Source organism: Mastomys coucha, unplaced genomic scaffold (assembly GCF_008632895.1).
Source record: "Mastomys coucha isolate ucsf_1 unplaced genomic scaffold, UCSF_Mcou_1 pScaffold5, whole genome shotgun sequence".
Lineage (NCBI taxonomy): Eukaryota > Metazoa > Chordata > Mammalia > Rodentia > Muridae > Mastomys > Mastomys coucha.
The window spans coordinates 68,382,639-68,398,048 of NW_022196911.1; the positions used below are offsets into that span (position 1 = coordinate 68,382,639).

At 52.8% G+C, this 15,410-nt stretch overlaps 1 protein-coding gene across 2 annotated transcripts in view; it reads left to right on the forward strand.

Moving 5' to 3' along the window:
* The first annotated feature begins 500 nt into the window (after nucleotides 1-500).
* The window catches only part of Atp2a3 (ATPase sarcoplasmic/endoplasmic reticulum Ca2+ transporting 3), a 32,195-nt gene continuing 17,285 nt past the window's right edge, over nucleotides 501-15,410 (forward strand). For both annotated transcript variants that reach the window (XM_031352366.1, XM_031352367.1), the window contains exons 1-8: nucleotides 501-796; nucleotides 9,991-10,008; nucleotides 10,240-10,322; nucleotides 11,492-11,596; nucleotides 11,745-11,883; nucleotides 12,161-12,241; nucleotides 12,333-12,418; nucleotides 14,295-14,759. In XM_031352366.1, the coding sequence (XP_031208226.1) occupies nucleotides 679-796; nucleotides 9,991-10,008; nucleotides 10,240-10,322; nucleotides 11,492-11,596; nucleotides 11,745-11,883; nucleotides 12,161-12,241; nucleotides 12,333-12,418; nucleotides 14,295-14,759 (1,095 nt within the window). In that variant the 5' untranslated portion in view covers nucleotides 501-678. The remainder of the gene's footprint in view (nucleotides 797-9,990; nucleotides 10,009-10,239; nucleotides 10,323-11,491; nucleotides 11,597-11,744; nucleotides 11,884-12,160; nucleotides 12,242-12,332; nucleotides 12,419-14,294; nucleotides 14,760-15,410) is intronic.

Below are 15,410 nucleotides of genomic sequence, written 5' to 3' on the forward strand. Positions count from 1 at the left end.
TTTTAAAATCTTAGAGATGCGAGTATATGAGGAGTGGGCACTCGTCGCAGGACCTCTGGGTGTAAAGTGTAAAGAGCACACATTCAGCACCGGAGGAAAGAAAGCCTCAGGTTGTTTCTTCCGCAAGAGACCCCTGAGGGCACTGCACCTGCTTCCCGCCAGATTCGGAGTCCTGCTGTGCAGAGGTGGAGCTGGGAAGTGGGATGCCACCAAACGGACGGCTGCAATCTGCAACACCCATCGCCACCAACCACCTTTCCCCCTCCCCCGCCCCTCGAGCTTCTAGGACACAGAGGCGGCGACATGGAAGCTGTACGTCCCCCCGGCTTTGCAGACGGGGTTCGAGGCTCCCTGGCTCTAGCTTCAGGATGGGCTTCGGTAGGACAGGAGGGAAGCACACTCGGTCCCCAGCCACCCTCGGCGGGGCGGGGCGGCGGCTGCGAGTGCGGCCGGAAGGGGTGTGGGTGCAGGGCGGGTCCCGCGCCGCCCCGCCCAGAGGACGGAGCCCCGGGCACAGCATCCTGGCGCGGGCCCGGCTGCCACAGCTACTGCCGTCGGGGAAGGTCCCAGCGTGGTCATGGCCTCCCGAGGCGCCCGCCCCGACCCAAGCTCGCAGCACTCCACACAGTAGCCCCAAGGAGAAGCGGCCTGGACGTCGCGGACAGCCGGGCAGGCAGCATGGAGGAGGCGCACCTGCTCTCGGCTGCCGACGTGCTGCATCGCTTCTCGGTGACAGCCGAGGGCGGCTTGAGCCTGGAGCAGGTGACCGATGCCCGGGAGCGCTACGGCCCCAACGGTGAGCGTGGGTCCCCGCCCTGCGGTGGAGAGCGGTGGTCCCCCTCCTGATTCGGCAGGAAGCCGGGGCTCAGTAAGCCTCTGCAAGTGAGCATGGGGCACCTGGCGGGGCCTCCCGGCCTCCTTCGGGGGAAGGGGCAGGATCCAGCTCTCCACTCCCCGTCTCGATGCACCCCTGTAAGCCTTAGCCCATCTTATCCGAGAGCCTCACTGGAAGCCCGCACCTGCAGTGCCATCCGCGCACACCCTGAAGGTGCAGACTCTGAGGCCCTCCAGCCAGTGACTCCGAGGCCCAGCCTATCAAGGGGTTCCGATGCCCACCCCCCACCCTCCCCCGGAAGGTTCACTAAGGCGCCTGAGAAGTTGCAGCTTGTCAGCTGTCAGCTTTGGTGCTCTTAACCCCAGTACCAGGTCTTCCTCTTTCTGCAACCCCAAGCGGATGTGGCTGGCGGGAGTTGATGTGGGTTTGAACTGCTGAGGCAAAGAGCCACCTTCTCAGAGGGGCAGGTCGGAGGCCTAGAGGAGCTCCCCTGCGGAGCCTTTCCCCCAGCTGGTGATCTGGAGTGGTACCTGCCCCTTCTCTGGGGACGGAGGGAGCCCACGTACTCTTTCAGTTTACTGAAAGAGGTATGACTTCCTCCTCTCCATCAAAGGAACACGGGATTCTCCTTCTTGCCTAGAGTGTTGCCTGGCCAGTGCCAGTAGACTCCATCTAGATGTGTCCCACACATTGCTAGGAGCTTGCGGGGTGGACATACAGAGGTCCCTTGCAATGTCCTCCTGAGCTAGACCTGTCACTCCTGGCTCAGGGCCACAGCACCTGTAAGCTTGAGGGAAAAGAAGGGAGGGAAGGAGAGAGGGAAGGAGAAAGACAGACAGACAGACAGACAGACAGACAGACAGAGGGAGGGAGAGAGAGAGAGAAGGTGAGAGAAAGGAAGAGAGAGAGAGACACAGAGAGAGATCTCATCCACCCCAAACTTCTATCTTCTTTGGAGAGCCCCTCACCCTTGAGAGTCGCCAGGCACTAGAGGGAACCACGCACTGGCCTGGGTGTCCCTCTGCTCAAGGCAGGCTGGGAAAGTAGGAAGAACTGTCAGAAAGGATGCTTCGGGTTTGTATTGGTTTATGAAAACCACCTCTTATGTAAATATTATCTTTCTGGAGCAGAAATCCTTTTTCAAAAAAAAATTAGTTGCTATATTTAGTTGAGCTGTGGGAGGAACTAGGAGATAAATATTATTTAATATCCCCCATTAATGACTTGGCAGTGATGGTGCCCTTTGCCGAAGGAAGACAGGGGTAGCAGGGCCTGCTTCAACCCTGAGGGAGAGGGAGGCACGTCTGGGGTCTGCAGTCTATTTGATGTTACTGTGCTCCGTGGTTCCCATATGAAGCTGGAGGCTCAGCCTTTAGTTCTGTCCCAGGTCACACAGAGTCTGTCTCTGGAGGGCTCTGGCCTAGTTCACTCTTTTTTTTTCTGGCTCTGCCTTCATTGGTTCAGAAGAGGAGATAACCAGGAAAGAGGTAGCCCTTAGACCCCTCCTACCATGTAGTATTGTCTGGTGAGGGAATCTCAAGTGTATAGGTATGGATTTGATGATGGGAGAGGATACTGGGTTGGCATGTGATGGGACAGGCAGAACACATTGGCAGAGGTATTTCGGGTACCTCTGTGTCGGTATTGTTAATAGTAGAAGCTCCGACTTCATTGAATAACTGCTTCATGCCGGAAGCTGCTCTCAACACTCCTCATCAATTAGCTCATTTCTTCTTCCGAACAACCCTGAAGTAAAGACTTTGTCACGGAGGAGGTGAATGAGACACTTAGAAGCTTAAGAATTTTGCCAGGGTCACAGTTGGTGGTGGAGTTGGTCCTGGGGCCTCTCTTTGGTTTTCCCTGTCTGTATCAGGCAGTCGCAGCTTCTGTCCTCAGGTGCTGCCACCTGTGCTAGGTGTTAGGGTTGTGTGGGCAGCCACTATTCCTGCTTCCTTTGGGCCTCTGACCTCCGGGTTCCTCCCATCACTGGCTTGTTCCTCAGGAAGCCATCCAGGGCTCTGGAAGTTGTCAGGTGAGCAGAGGGGAACCAGCTGTCTCTGTCTCCTGTTCTCTGCCTATGTGTCGGGGTTGAGGAGCGGGGTGGGGAGAGCGTGGGGGGGGGGAAGCTTGGGTGTCCTCCAGTCTTTGCTTAGCCTCTGGAGTGGAGCAGATAGGAGTGAGCACCCTAGCTCTGCCCTGTCCTAGGCAAACCACTTGGACACTCTGCCGTGGCTTCCTTGTTATGCAGGAGAACCCATGTCAGTCAGGGTTGTTTGTGCTTAGTGAGGTCACTTACATACAGTCATCCTGCCCTGTAGCCAGGAGGTGGGGCTGAGCTCTGGGCCAAAAGCTGGGTGATAGGATGGGCAGGGTGTGCAGGCAAAGGGGACACCCCAGGGACTAATGTTCCCCTTACCCTGCAGGCTGCTATGCACACCTGCAAGGTCGTTAATGCTGGAAACCACAAGGAAGTCATTTGCTTAAGTCCTCCAAGTTTGCAAATTCTGCCGGGGGTGGAGAAATGGTGGGGGCACTGGGGAATCTCTCCCTCTCAACTCCTCCTCCCTCCCCTGATAGAAAACCTCAAAGCTAGGTAGAAGCCTCAGAAAACCTATTAAACAGACCAGGAAGTCCAGCACACAGGGAAACACAGCAGCCTGAGACCCTGGGACTTGTGGTCTTTCTGCTTAAGCCTCCTGAGTGCTGAGATTGTTGTCTTGTGCCACCAAGCCCAACTTGACTGATATCTTTGTTTTTTTACCTATGCTCAGGATTGACCCAGGGCCCTGCACATACCAGGCAAGCCTTCTAACCACTGAACTACATCCCTAATCCTAAATTTATTTTATTTTATTTTTTTAAATGAAAGAGATCAAAAAGTATACAGTAAGGTCTCCCCATGGATACACACAGGGGCCAGGAGAAGGGCACTAGGACCCAGTTTTTTTGTTTTTTGTTTTGTTTTTGTTTGTTGTCATTTTACAGTGAAGGAGGTAGCCTGGATGTGCTGGTCCCTCTTGCCTACAGCTCCTCTGAGCTTCCTTGTAGCTAGCTAGTGTCATAGGGTCTCAGCACGGCTGGCTGCTGATTCTTTACCCTATTTCCTGAGCTGCTGGGTGGTTTGTGGCCTTTGTGGCATTACCAGGAGACTTCTGTCCCCATATCATGTCTCCACTGTGAGTGGCATTCCAGGACAAGCTCCTAATGGAACTGTCGAGCAAAAAAGGATTGTTTATACTTTTTTAGGATTGTCTGTGGCTGAGCCGATGTCCATGGGGGTTGTAGCAGTCAACCTGCCCACTTCCGATGCCTAGCCAGTGGTATCAAAGCCTGTGTCTGACCTGACCTGGGCTGATCTGATCCTCTTATTGCTCGCCTTGTTTGTTTGTTTTTTTACCTGTTTTCAAGTCAAGTACGGGATCTTTGGATGCTTAGAAGCCATCTGACGTCTGTATGATGTCAGCATAGGCCAAGGCCAGAGGCTAGATAGTGCTAGGCTCATCCTGACACAAAGATCCACCCCTGAGGACCCTGGAGAGCTAAGGATGTTGGGTTGGGCAAAATCCCAGAGGGACTCAGTAGTGCCTCAGCTATGGCCTTGTTTTCTGCCTTTAGCCCAGACCCTAGTTGGCAGCAGAACAGGAAACCTATATGCATGACCCCCAGAAACAAGATAATAAGGATAGGGCAGGTGTGGCCTCACACTCTGGCTGATCTCTGACATTCTTTCTCCTGGGTCTCAGTGTCTTTAGCCTAGCAGAGGTATGACACTTCCCCTCCCACCCCAACCCCATCTCCTAAGTGCCTCTCGGTATTTTGGGCTTCACCTGAGTTGTCATATCTCCTGGCCCCTTAACTGAGGGCTACCAAGCTACAGTGTCAGTCCTGCCCCATCGGGACTTCTCACCCCTGTGTACCCTGAGCAGGGTGGGGTTTACCCTGTGATACAAGACACACTAGTGTTGACAAGCCCTTCACCTCCAGTTCGGGGTAGGCTGGGGTGCCCCTCTGCAGCACAGGAGCCACCTCCCCTTGGGTCCTTTACAGGTCCCCCTCAGAGCCAGGCCAGGCTATCCACTCTAGGTGGACCCTGGAGACCGGACAGAGCCAGGTGGGTTGGGCGGGCCCTGCTTAGCTAGAACCTCTCCCTGCCTCTGCAAGTGACAATTTAATTGCTCTGTAAATTTGCCTTGGAGGAAGACCTTGATGAGTGCCCGCCTCTCCCAGCTGGAACTGACATTTAGAAGCCGAAATTCCAGTTTTCAGTGTTGAGAGGAGGAAGGAATCAGAGGGTGAAATTAGAGGAGCAGGTGGTGCATGGAGCGCAAGGGGTGGGGGAGTTAGTGGGGGGCAGCCCAGTGGTGTACCTGGCTTTGTACCCTCTGGTCCATAGCTCCTGGATATGGGCAGTAGGCCCACACCCTGGCCTAAGCAACTAAATAAACAATGGCCCTGGGGGGATGGGGGGATGGAATGGTGGCAATGTGGCTCCAGGGGTGGCTCAGCCTGCCTTGGTGGCTAGAAGCCCAGTACTAACTCCTGGCCAGAGAGGAGTGGTGTACTGACAAGGGTGGAGTGAGAGGCCCCCCTGGCTTCCTAGAGTTTTGATGAGGTAGTGAGGGAAACAGAGGATGGTGGCCCTCATGGGACCTCTTGCTTGGTTGTAGAGAAACAAGCACGTCAGATAGGGGCACCTCTGGATGGACAGGTAGGGAAGATCAGGGGGAGCCTCAGAGCCTACTCTTAGGTTCTGAAGTTTCTGAACAGAATAGAGACAGGGCTCCACACTGTGTGCCAGGCGCTGTTCTGGATGCTGGGGACTGCTATGGAGCTGACCTTTGGATAACCATCAGGGTGTTGATGTCTGGTGACTGTGCTATGTCCATTCAGGAGACTTTGGCCAATCATCCAGACTTCAGTCAGCCTCAAGAGCCATTCCTATCACCACAGCCTTTGTGCAGATGGGAAACAGACATGGTCCATGGGGCTTGTCGGTGGTCTTAGCAGAACAAGAATTAGAGCAGGATTTGAATTTGTGTCCTCGGGACCAGATTCCATGTTCCTCAGAAGACTCATGTTCCTGAGAGACTCATCTCTTTGCTCGAGACTTGGGGATAGAGTTGGGGTAGGATCCTGCCAAGTTACTGCCTTTGCCCTGTGTAGCTGTCAGCACTGGGAGCACAGGGCAGACGTCCTTCTATTTGCAAATAGGATGTCTGTACCAAGGCAGGCCTGCCTGGCAGCACATCATCAGTCCTCAGGATCAGTTGGGGACAGGTAGGAGAGCCAGCATCCTTCTCTTCAATGGGGACTCTTCCAGACCTGGGCTTCCTCTGTGACCCTGGAACTTACTCACATGAAAGAAAGGAACAAGTCCATCAGGGTCTTAGTGGAATTCAGAATTTGAAGCAGATCAGACTTGAGTAGGCAGGATGTTGTGGCCCCCCAAACCCTACCTGTGAGGACAGCAGATCCTCTGAGACCAGGTGATTTGGGTAGATGGATCTGAGCTCCATACAAAGGAAACGGGCGTCTGGTAAATATGCAGGATCTCAAGGTCTTTCAGGTGGCCTTGACTGAGCAGTTAAGGGACCCGGGGAAAGAAGGCAGGACTGCCAAGGAGTTACCACAGGAGGACCAGAGCAGAAGTGGAGGGTCAGATGGCCTGGGTGTAGAAATATCCCGATACTTCCCAGCTCTGTGATCGTGAAGTTTCAACTCAGCCTGTCTGTGCTCAGGCACTGTGAAGCAGGAATACCCTTAGTGTCTCCTCAAGCTGAGTGAGAATCCTAGAGAATGTCATGGGCAAAGAGGGAGCGGGGCAGCTGGTATGGTCAGTGCCGGCTACCGTACCAGATATGCAGGGTACCTTGCAGGCTGCACACCAGTCTTTCTGTTTATCCTCTGGACAGAGTGTGGTAAGGCCACCTGCTTGATCATAGTAGATGTGGGTTCTGCTGTTGTTGATTGTCCCAGTGGCCCTTCCTGGTAGCCGTGGAGAATCCATCTTTCCGTGGGAGAAAGTCGCTTGCACTGAAAGTTTGTTAATCCTTCGTGCCCTGGGCAGGGATTGGCATGAGCTACCCACAGAGCTGGCTGAGCCTTCTTCCTAGGAGTGGTTGGAGAGTGTCTAGTTATAACTGTAGAGGCCAGTCATTGCATTAACAACCCCCAGATCTCAGTAGCTAACCAGGTATGGTGGTGCATACCTGGAATCCCAGCTTTTGGGAGACTGACGTAGGTGGGTCGTGAGCTCCCTGGCCTATACAGAGTGAGACCCTAACTCATAAACAAACCGAACAAGAAAGCAACCCCAAACACAACCTCCTCAATGGCCTAAGAGGACAGAGACTCACTCCTGCTGTGTAGGGTGGTAGGTTGGGTATCTGCGATACAGGATGACACAGCACACCCTGACTTGTGGGTTACCTCACTATAGCAAAAGGTCAGTATCCCACTGCCAAGACAGCATGGGTAGGACACCGACCCTCAGTGTAAATGAAGTAAGTCAATAAAGTTAGAAATGTACCCTCTCAGCCACACTACCCACATTCCCAGAGCTCAGCGTTCACATCTGGCTAGCGACTGCTGTTCTAGAATGGACGGAGACTCCGTCCATCTTCACAGAACAGTCTATGGGACCGTGACGCCCCTAGAGAGTCTTGCACTGAAAACCTGGTCTGTCAACTGGGAACTAACACACATCCTTTTTTTGGAAACTCTCATGGGCGGAGGAGTGCACAGTTACAATGTGGCCTTGAGGGTGTGTGTGTGGGGGGGGGGGGACACAACAGAAGTGTATGGAGAAATGTGGTGACTTTAAAGAGTGAGCCACTATGCCTCAGGGAACCGGAGGGGGGATCCAGGTGGACAAGGAGAAAAGGGGGACTAGGGAGATACCCCTGGGGCAGGCAGAAAGCAACCTGAAGTCTAGAACTGGTGTGTGTGCCGGTGACACATACTCCACCCCCAGGCCTGATTCTGGCCAAGGTTTTGTCCCAAGGAGCATGGAATCCTGGGGCAGGGGCGGGGTTGAGGGTAGGGGCTTGCCTCACAACAAACATTAGAAACAGCAGAAGGGAGTTAGGTTAGACTGACAGCCCTTCTTTTGGTCATGGGCCTTAGTAAGGCAAGAGACTCCTGGGTAGAGCCCAGTAGAAGCTGCTGATATGCGCTGTGGGGTGGGCACTGCTTTGTTTGATGCAGGGGCATGGCTAAGATGACCTCTAAGGGACTCTGCTCCATTGAAGAACTGGCCCAGAAACTGGGCCTGAACCTCCCCCTGCCTTTCCTGTTCACTTCAGCTAAATAGATCAGCAGGGAAAGTCTGTTTGATTTTAATCTCAATGCAGGACACTGGAGATTACATTTTCCGTGGAAAATGTCAGCCATTGCCTAAAATAGGACTTTAGAGAAAATGCTAGAAAGTGTATTTTTAGGTTATATGTTTCCCTCTTGGATCCCTGAGGGCCGGTGGCTGCTTGCTGCTGTCCCTGGTTCAGCTGACAGGTGCAGACCCTAAACCTCCCCTGTGCATGGTCTGGGAAGAGTTCCCACAGGAAGAAAATGTCTGTGGGCCAAGAACATGTGGACAGATGTGAGGAACTGGGCCATGGTCAGGAAACGGAATGGAGAGGATGGGAGCCTCCGAGTCTGCAGTACAGATGGGTCCCGGGTGCTACTGAGGATGCTAACCTTCGAGTGGCCAAGGGCTGAAGGAGTGAGTCAGAGTTCAGAAAGACTGATCACATGGGGGCTTCAGACAGCTTCAGCTGAGGAAGGGCTCTGCCAAAGAGGGGAGTCGCTCAGAGCCCTAGCTCTGGGGTCCAGCCCCTGCCACCTGCACACAGATGCAGTCACACACTTGCTGGGGAACTTTGTTTCAGCTGCTTGTCCACTTTGATCCCCGGTCCTTATATATGTGAAAAAGCCCTGGCTCATCCACATGCCTCTGTCAGAGGCTGCTGGGAAAAGTTTATGTTCCCAGGTACCCAAAGCAGCCAGCCAGTAATTTTACAGCTGGCATAAAGTTAATTTAAGAATTGTAAGTGGTAAAGAAGTTTGGCAGGCTGGGCTGGAGAGATGGCTCAACGGGTAAGAGCACCGATTGCTCTTCTGAATGTCCTGAGTTCAAATCCCAGCAACCACATGGTGGCTCACAACCATCCATCATGGGATCCGACACCCTCTTCTGGTGCATCTGAAGTACAGCTACAGTGTATTTGTTTATAATAATAAATAAACTTTAAAAAAGAAGAAGAAGAAGAAGAAGTTTGGCAGGGGTGCTGGAAAGATGGTTCAGCAGTTCAAACCACTTGGCTACTCTTGCAGAGGATCCAGGTTCAGTTCTCAGCACACGACTGTCTGTAACTCTAGATCCAGGGAATCTGACGCTCTCTTCTGGCCTCCTTGGGCACCAGGCATGGATGTGGTACACTTGCGACACTCTTACACATAACAAAATAAAAATTAAAAATAAAGTTTTTAAAGAAGTCTGGCTAGTAAACGGAGGCTACTGGTGTCTAGAGACAGTAGTCCTCACAGTGCTGTATGGGACTGGACACATGAGGACCATCTTCCTTGAGTTTGTCTAGCGTGCAGTCCCAAGAGGGACCCCAAGAAGGACCTGAACATGGCCGACTCCTTTGTGTTTAGAAATATGAGGGGTGTCCAGGGAGGATGGGTGGGTGGGATTTTAAGGTGGCCTTTTTCTGGGCATTATGAGGAACAGAGACAGATGAGCACCGAGAACCTGTTAAGGCAGGGAGGCTCCGGCCAGGGTTGGCAGCCATACAAGGAAGATCCATGTGATGACGTTTCAAGAACTATGGACTCGGTCACCTTGGATTCTTTCTCTTCTCCGGGCCTCAATTTCACTTCTGTGAAAGGGGGGTGGGGCTGGAAGCCCCTTTCCCTTCTGGTCTCATCTTAAGGTGAGCCAGGCCACACTAGACTACTTAACAGGGTGGGGTGGAGTAAAGGGTGGCCCTTGAACGTGAACATTGATTCTGTAACCTCGGAGCTGAGAGGACACATGAGACACTATGGTAGGCCCAGTGGGCTCCACGGGAGGGGCTTTCAGATGCCGGAAGGTCCTACTAGTAACCAGTCTTCTCCTGTCTCTTCCTGTTCCCACGGCTGCCTGGATCCTGCAGAGCTCCCTACCGAAGAAGGTGAGGCATGGGTTGGGGAGGCTGCAGGCAATGAAACCCCTGAGCTAGACACCTTCAGGCTGTGACACCCCATCCCAGAGAGATGTCTTGAACCCTTCAGAACATTGGTGGACTTTCCCTCTGACTAACAGAGAGAGAGAGTTCCTAAAAGTCCCTAGTTGTGAGTGGTGAGGGTGCTAGGGGTGGAGGGGAGATGACCAGGGACCTGGGCCTCACTGTCTCCTATTCCAGGGAAATCCCTGTGGGAGCTGGTGGTGGAGCAGTTTGAGGACCTCTTGGTGCGCATCCTGCTGCTGGCAGCTCTGGTTTCCTTCGTAAGTAACCAACCCCTCCTCCCCCCGCCATCCTGTGAGGTGAGGCAGGTCCCCACAGTTCTCAGCCACAGGCTACTCTCCTCTCAGTCATGGATACTCCTTCTCTGGCTCCCACCTGAATCCCGCTAATCCACTTATGCCCTGTCAACCTCAGCACCCTTGACATTTGAACCAGATGGTTCTAGGTAGGGTTGGGGATGGTCTGACACACTGAGCATCCTGGCCTCCCTATCAGGTACCAGTGTTACCTCCCGGTGATGTGTCGAATGTGTCTGTTTGAAGGCCCCCGGTCTCTTTGTAGGTTCCTCAAACAGTCTTTAGCCTCTGTCTTGGCTTTTCTTTCTTTGTGCGTTTCTCATTCTTGCTGTCTAGAGCCCTTCTGGACCACAGTTCCTGGGTTCAGAGTTGGGGGGGGGAGTCAGTGTCTTCCATGGCTGAGCACAAGGCTAATGCAAGGTGGGCAGGTAGGATTCTTGTTCCTGGGGAGGAGACCTCAGAGTGTGGAGCCCCATGATCCTGACTGGGACTGGTTCTTCCTGTGCAGTGGTGGTGGCTGTCCTGGTCACTGTCCTTGTGCAAACTGAGACTCTTACAGAAGATAAACAAATGCATACATGCAGATGTCTAAAATGGCAAAGCTGAAGGGATGCCTCTACCCTTCAAAGAACAGAAGCAAGCACTGAGGGCCTGGCAGGGAGGTGACAAGTCTCCAGTTGGGCCAAGAGGAGGTGGATGAGGGACTTGACCTGAGTCCCATGAAGACTTAGACCCGGTAGTAGGAATAATGTTCCTCCGACTGGAGGACCCTGAATATGAACATCCACCAAAATCATGAAGGCTTGCTAGTGATTTCTGCTCAGGATATCTGGGCTGGGTGGAAAAATTTGGTTCTGCCAAATTCCCAGGAGTATCTGGGGTTGCCGATTGAAGACCACAGTGAAAATCCTAGAAGACAGGGAAGGGTCTCCAGCTGCCTTTGCCCTCTCAGAGGCTGGTTTGGTTGGGATGAGGGCTATGTCCACCACATCTATAAGGTGGGCATTCTCCTTCCACCAAGGTCTTCTCTCTAAGGCCTGGATTCCCCAAAGGAATAGACAGAATTCCGAGACTAAGTCAAGGGGCTCATCCCAGGGGACTCCTGACACAGGCTGACATCTCTGTCCCTGCAGGTCCTGGCCTGGTTCGAGGAAGGTGAGGAGACCACAACGGCCTTTGTGGAGCCCCTCGTCATCATGCTGATCCTCGTGGCCAATGCGATCGTGGGAGTGTGGCAGGTGGGAGGAGCCGGGGTCGCCGTCTCTGGGGTCTCCCATCGGCTAAGTGGGCTTCTTACTTTCAGGTCGATTTTAGGCCACAAAAGTTTTACTCTCAAGGCCTCCTGGGGGAGCAAAGGGAGACCACCTGCCTGCTTCTGTCCCGCAGGAACGCAACGCAGAGAGTGCCATTGAGGCCTTGAAGGAGTATGAGCCTGAGATGGGTAAGGTGATCCGCTCTGACCGCAAGGGTGTGCAGAGGATCCGAGCCAGGGACATCGTCCCTGGGGACATTGTGGAAGTAGCAGGTGGGTATGTCCAAGTCCTTCTCTTTTCACTACTTGACACGAGGGAGCCTTGTTTCTCTCTTTGCTTCCATCTTGAACCTCAGAGGAGTGACTGTTAGAACGTCCCTAGACCCTGTTGGACAGATCCAGAGATTGTGGCCAGAGTGTCTGGGATCTGTCTGAAGGATCCTAGCTCAGGACTCCACCTCTGGTCTTAGCTTTGTTTCTGGGAGCCTTCTTGGCTTTGCTGGGGCTAGGGCTCCAGACCATTCTCAGCCTTGCCATTCTCCCTGTGCAGTGGGAGACAAGGTACCCGCAGACCTCCGCCTCATCGAAATCAAGTCCACCACACTTCGAGTGGACCAGTCCATCCTGACAGGTGAGCCCCGAGGGCTCAGGTAAGGTGGGGGCGGGGCCAGGTGATGGGCTTGTCTCCTGGTGGAGCTTCTCATATCTCGTCCTGTAATCAGGGGAATCCGTGTCTGTGACCAAGCACACGGATGCCATTCCAGACCCCCGAGCCGTGAACCAGGATAAGAAGAACATGCTGTTTTCTGTAAGTTTTTGGGATGCTTGGGGCTCAGCCTGGGAAGTAAAAAATAGGCCCGTAGGAGCCGTGGTGGGATGGCTCAGCTGATAAAAGTGCTTACCACCAAGCCTGATCCCTGGGTTCACAGGTTGCAAGGGGATGACTGACTCCCACAGGTTGTTCCCAACCTCCACACTCACATGGTGGCATATACATGCTTACCTGCCACTCACATAAACAAAAAAACAAAATATAATGCGTTTTTTTTGTTTGTCCCCCTTTTTTTTCTTTTTTCTCTTTTTGGTTTTTCAAGACAGGATTTCTCTGTGTAGCCCTGGCTGTCCTGGAACTCACTCTGCAGACCAGGTTGGCCTCAAACTCAGAAATCCTCCTGCCTCTGCCTCTCAAGTGCTGGCATTAAAGGCGTACACCACCACTGTCCGGCTTGTTTGTCACTTTTTAAAATTTATTTTTACTTAGTTTTTTTGAGATAGGGTCTTACTATACAGCTCTGTGTATATATGTATATGTATACATATGCTTACACACACATATACATATATATGTATACACACACACACACACACACACACACACACACACACACACACACTATTGCCTGGAACTCACTATGTAGACCAGTCTGACCTCTAACTCAAAGATCCATCTGCCTCTGCCTCCTGAGTGCTGGCATGTAATTTTTATTTATTTATTTATTTATTTTTACATTTTCAAAGTCCTATAGCAATGGACCTCTTGGTTATTGATAATACATGCACATTTATAGTAATCATAATGCTGTGTTTACTGAGCCCTGCCTGCCTGGCATTCTTCTAAGTCCTTTAACTTGATAGTTTATTTAACCCATACAACAAACTTGAAATAAGGTTGTCTGTATCAGGTTATCTAATATTTCCCAGCAAGGAAACTGGCTGAGAGAGGTTAAGTCAGTTTCCCAAGGTCACAGTGAACGAGCAGCAAAGTTGAGATGTGAGCTCAGACATCCAGGTCTTAGGGATTTCTCTTTCCTACTAGGACACTGTGCCTCTGACTGGAGAGGGACAGTGCCTTAAATCACTCAATGGAAATACTCCAGGCAGGAGAGGGTAGCAGAAGTGATAGAGGGAGCTACAATTCAGCTAGGCCATGCGCCAGCACACCGAGGCATAGGGGACTGAGGAGCATCCTTGGAAGTGAACACCATGGGTCCTCAGAGCTTCTGCTGAGAGCCCTGCCTGAGTTCAGGGCAGATGAGCTGCTTTGAACAGGGAGGGACACATGGGGGTATCTGTGGCTTGCTGTGGGTCTTTGCTTTGGTTGTGGCTGACGAGTGGGGTAAAGATGCGTTGCTCTGGGTGAAGGAAAGGCAAGGTTGCCTGCCACTAACACCTGTACCCTTACCATCTCCACATCCATCCAAAGGGGCACCAGGCAGCCTCTAAGGAGAATGCATCTTGGGCTTCTGTAGGGCCATTTTGAAGAACAGGACACTGGGGTGTAAGGCTACCTGTCCTCTACACTAGGTAGAGGGCCTTGCAAATGTGAGTGCCAAGCCTCAGGTTTTGTAGATTCTTCAGTAAATATTTGTAAACTACTTGCCTGAGGTCATTGCCAGTCATGCACCTTCCCGTGTGGCCATAGTGACTGTTTATGAGTCCTATTCTGATGGGAGACATGTGGCTGATATCAGACCTGAAGCCCCCTTTGTGCCAGGCACTGTGCTAGGTGCAGGACATGTGGAGACCCTCTAAATCCTTGTCACCATTGAACAGCCATCCAATAAATATCAAACTATGTAAGTCTGGAAAGACTGACCACACAGAAGAGCCTGCTCTGGTTTGAAGTCAGGGATTCCAGGCCCTGGCCAGAGGCTGAGCAAACTTCTTTGTCCTTCTCTGGTCAGGGCACCAATATTGCATCAGGCAAAGCCCTGGGTGTGGCTGTGGCCACAGGCCTGCACACAGAGCTGGGCAAGATTCGGAGCCAGATGGCAGCCGTGGAGCCTGAGCGGACACCACTGCAGCGCAAGCTGGATGAATTTGGGAGGCAGCTGTCCCATGCCATCTCTGTGATCTGTGTGGCTGTATGGGTCATCAACATCGGCCACTTTGCTGACCCGGCCCACGGTGGATCCTGGCTCCGTGGTGCAGTCTACTACTTCAAGATCGCTGTGGCCCTGGCTGTGGCTGCCATTCCTGAGGGTCTCCCAGCTGTCATCACTACATGCCTGGCACTGGGCACAAGGCGTATGGCACGTAAGAATGCCATTGTGCGGAGCCTGCCCTCTGTGGAGACCCTGGGCTGCACCTCAGTCATCTGCTCTGACAAGACAGGGACGCTCACCACCAATCAGATGTCAGTCTGCAGGGTGAGTGGCAGCTGGGGTGGGCGGGACCTGCTGGTGTCAGGTGATGTTGGGCTGCACGACCTTTTTGAGGGGTAAAGGATGGAGAACCTGTGCTCTGTTTCCCAGTGGGCGGTGGGGAGCAGCAGATGAGGTCTTCCATGTGTAACCTCTGCATCAGTGCTTGTCTTGCTATATCCCTGGGGCTCTGTGTCACTGCGGTATCCTGGGCAGGTCATTTCCAGTCTTGGACCGTAGTTTCCTCATCTGAAACCTCCATCTGAGCCCTGCCAGGTAACTACCTTAGGGATCCAAGAGAGAGTCAAGTGCAGTCCCCATGTCATTGGACCCAGGTTCTATCCTGCTCTGGCTTGTCTGTTCACCTGATGCCTGTCACCAGATAGGCTGGCTCCAGTGACCTGGGAAGGGCTATAGAGCAGCAATTATTTATTCCTGAGCACTTGATCCCACATCCCAGGTCCACTGTCCATGTGTCCAGGGATTCTGTCTGGAATTCCAAGGGACAGTGGTCCATTCTAGCTCAGTAGGGAGAGCTGGGAAGATGGTGACAGCTGTGGCTTTCACATCTCCCCAGGCCCTCATCGTGCCTCTCCTGCCTCTGCGCCCACAGTCTGCCTAGTAGGCCCTAGGAATTGGTTCAGGACTCTTGAGACT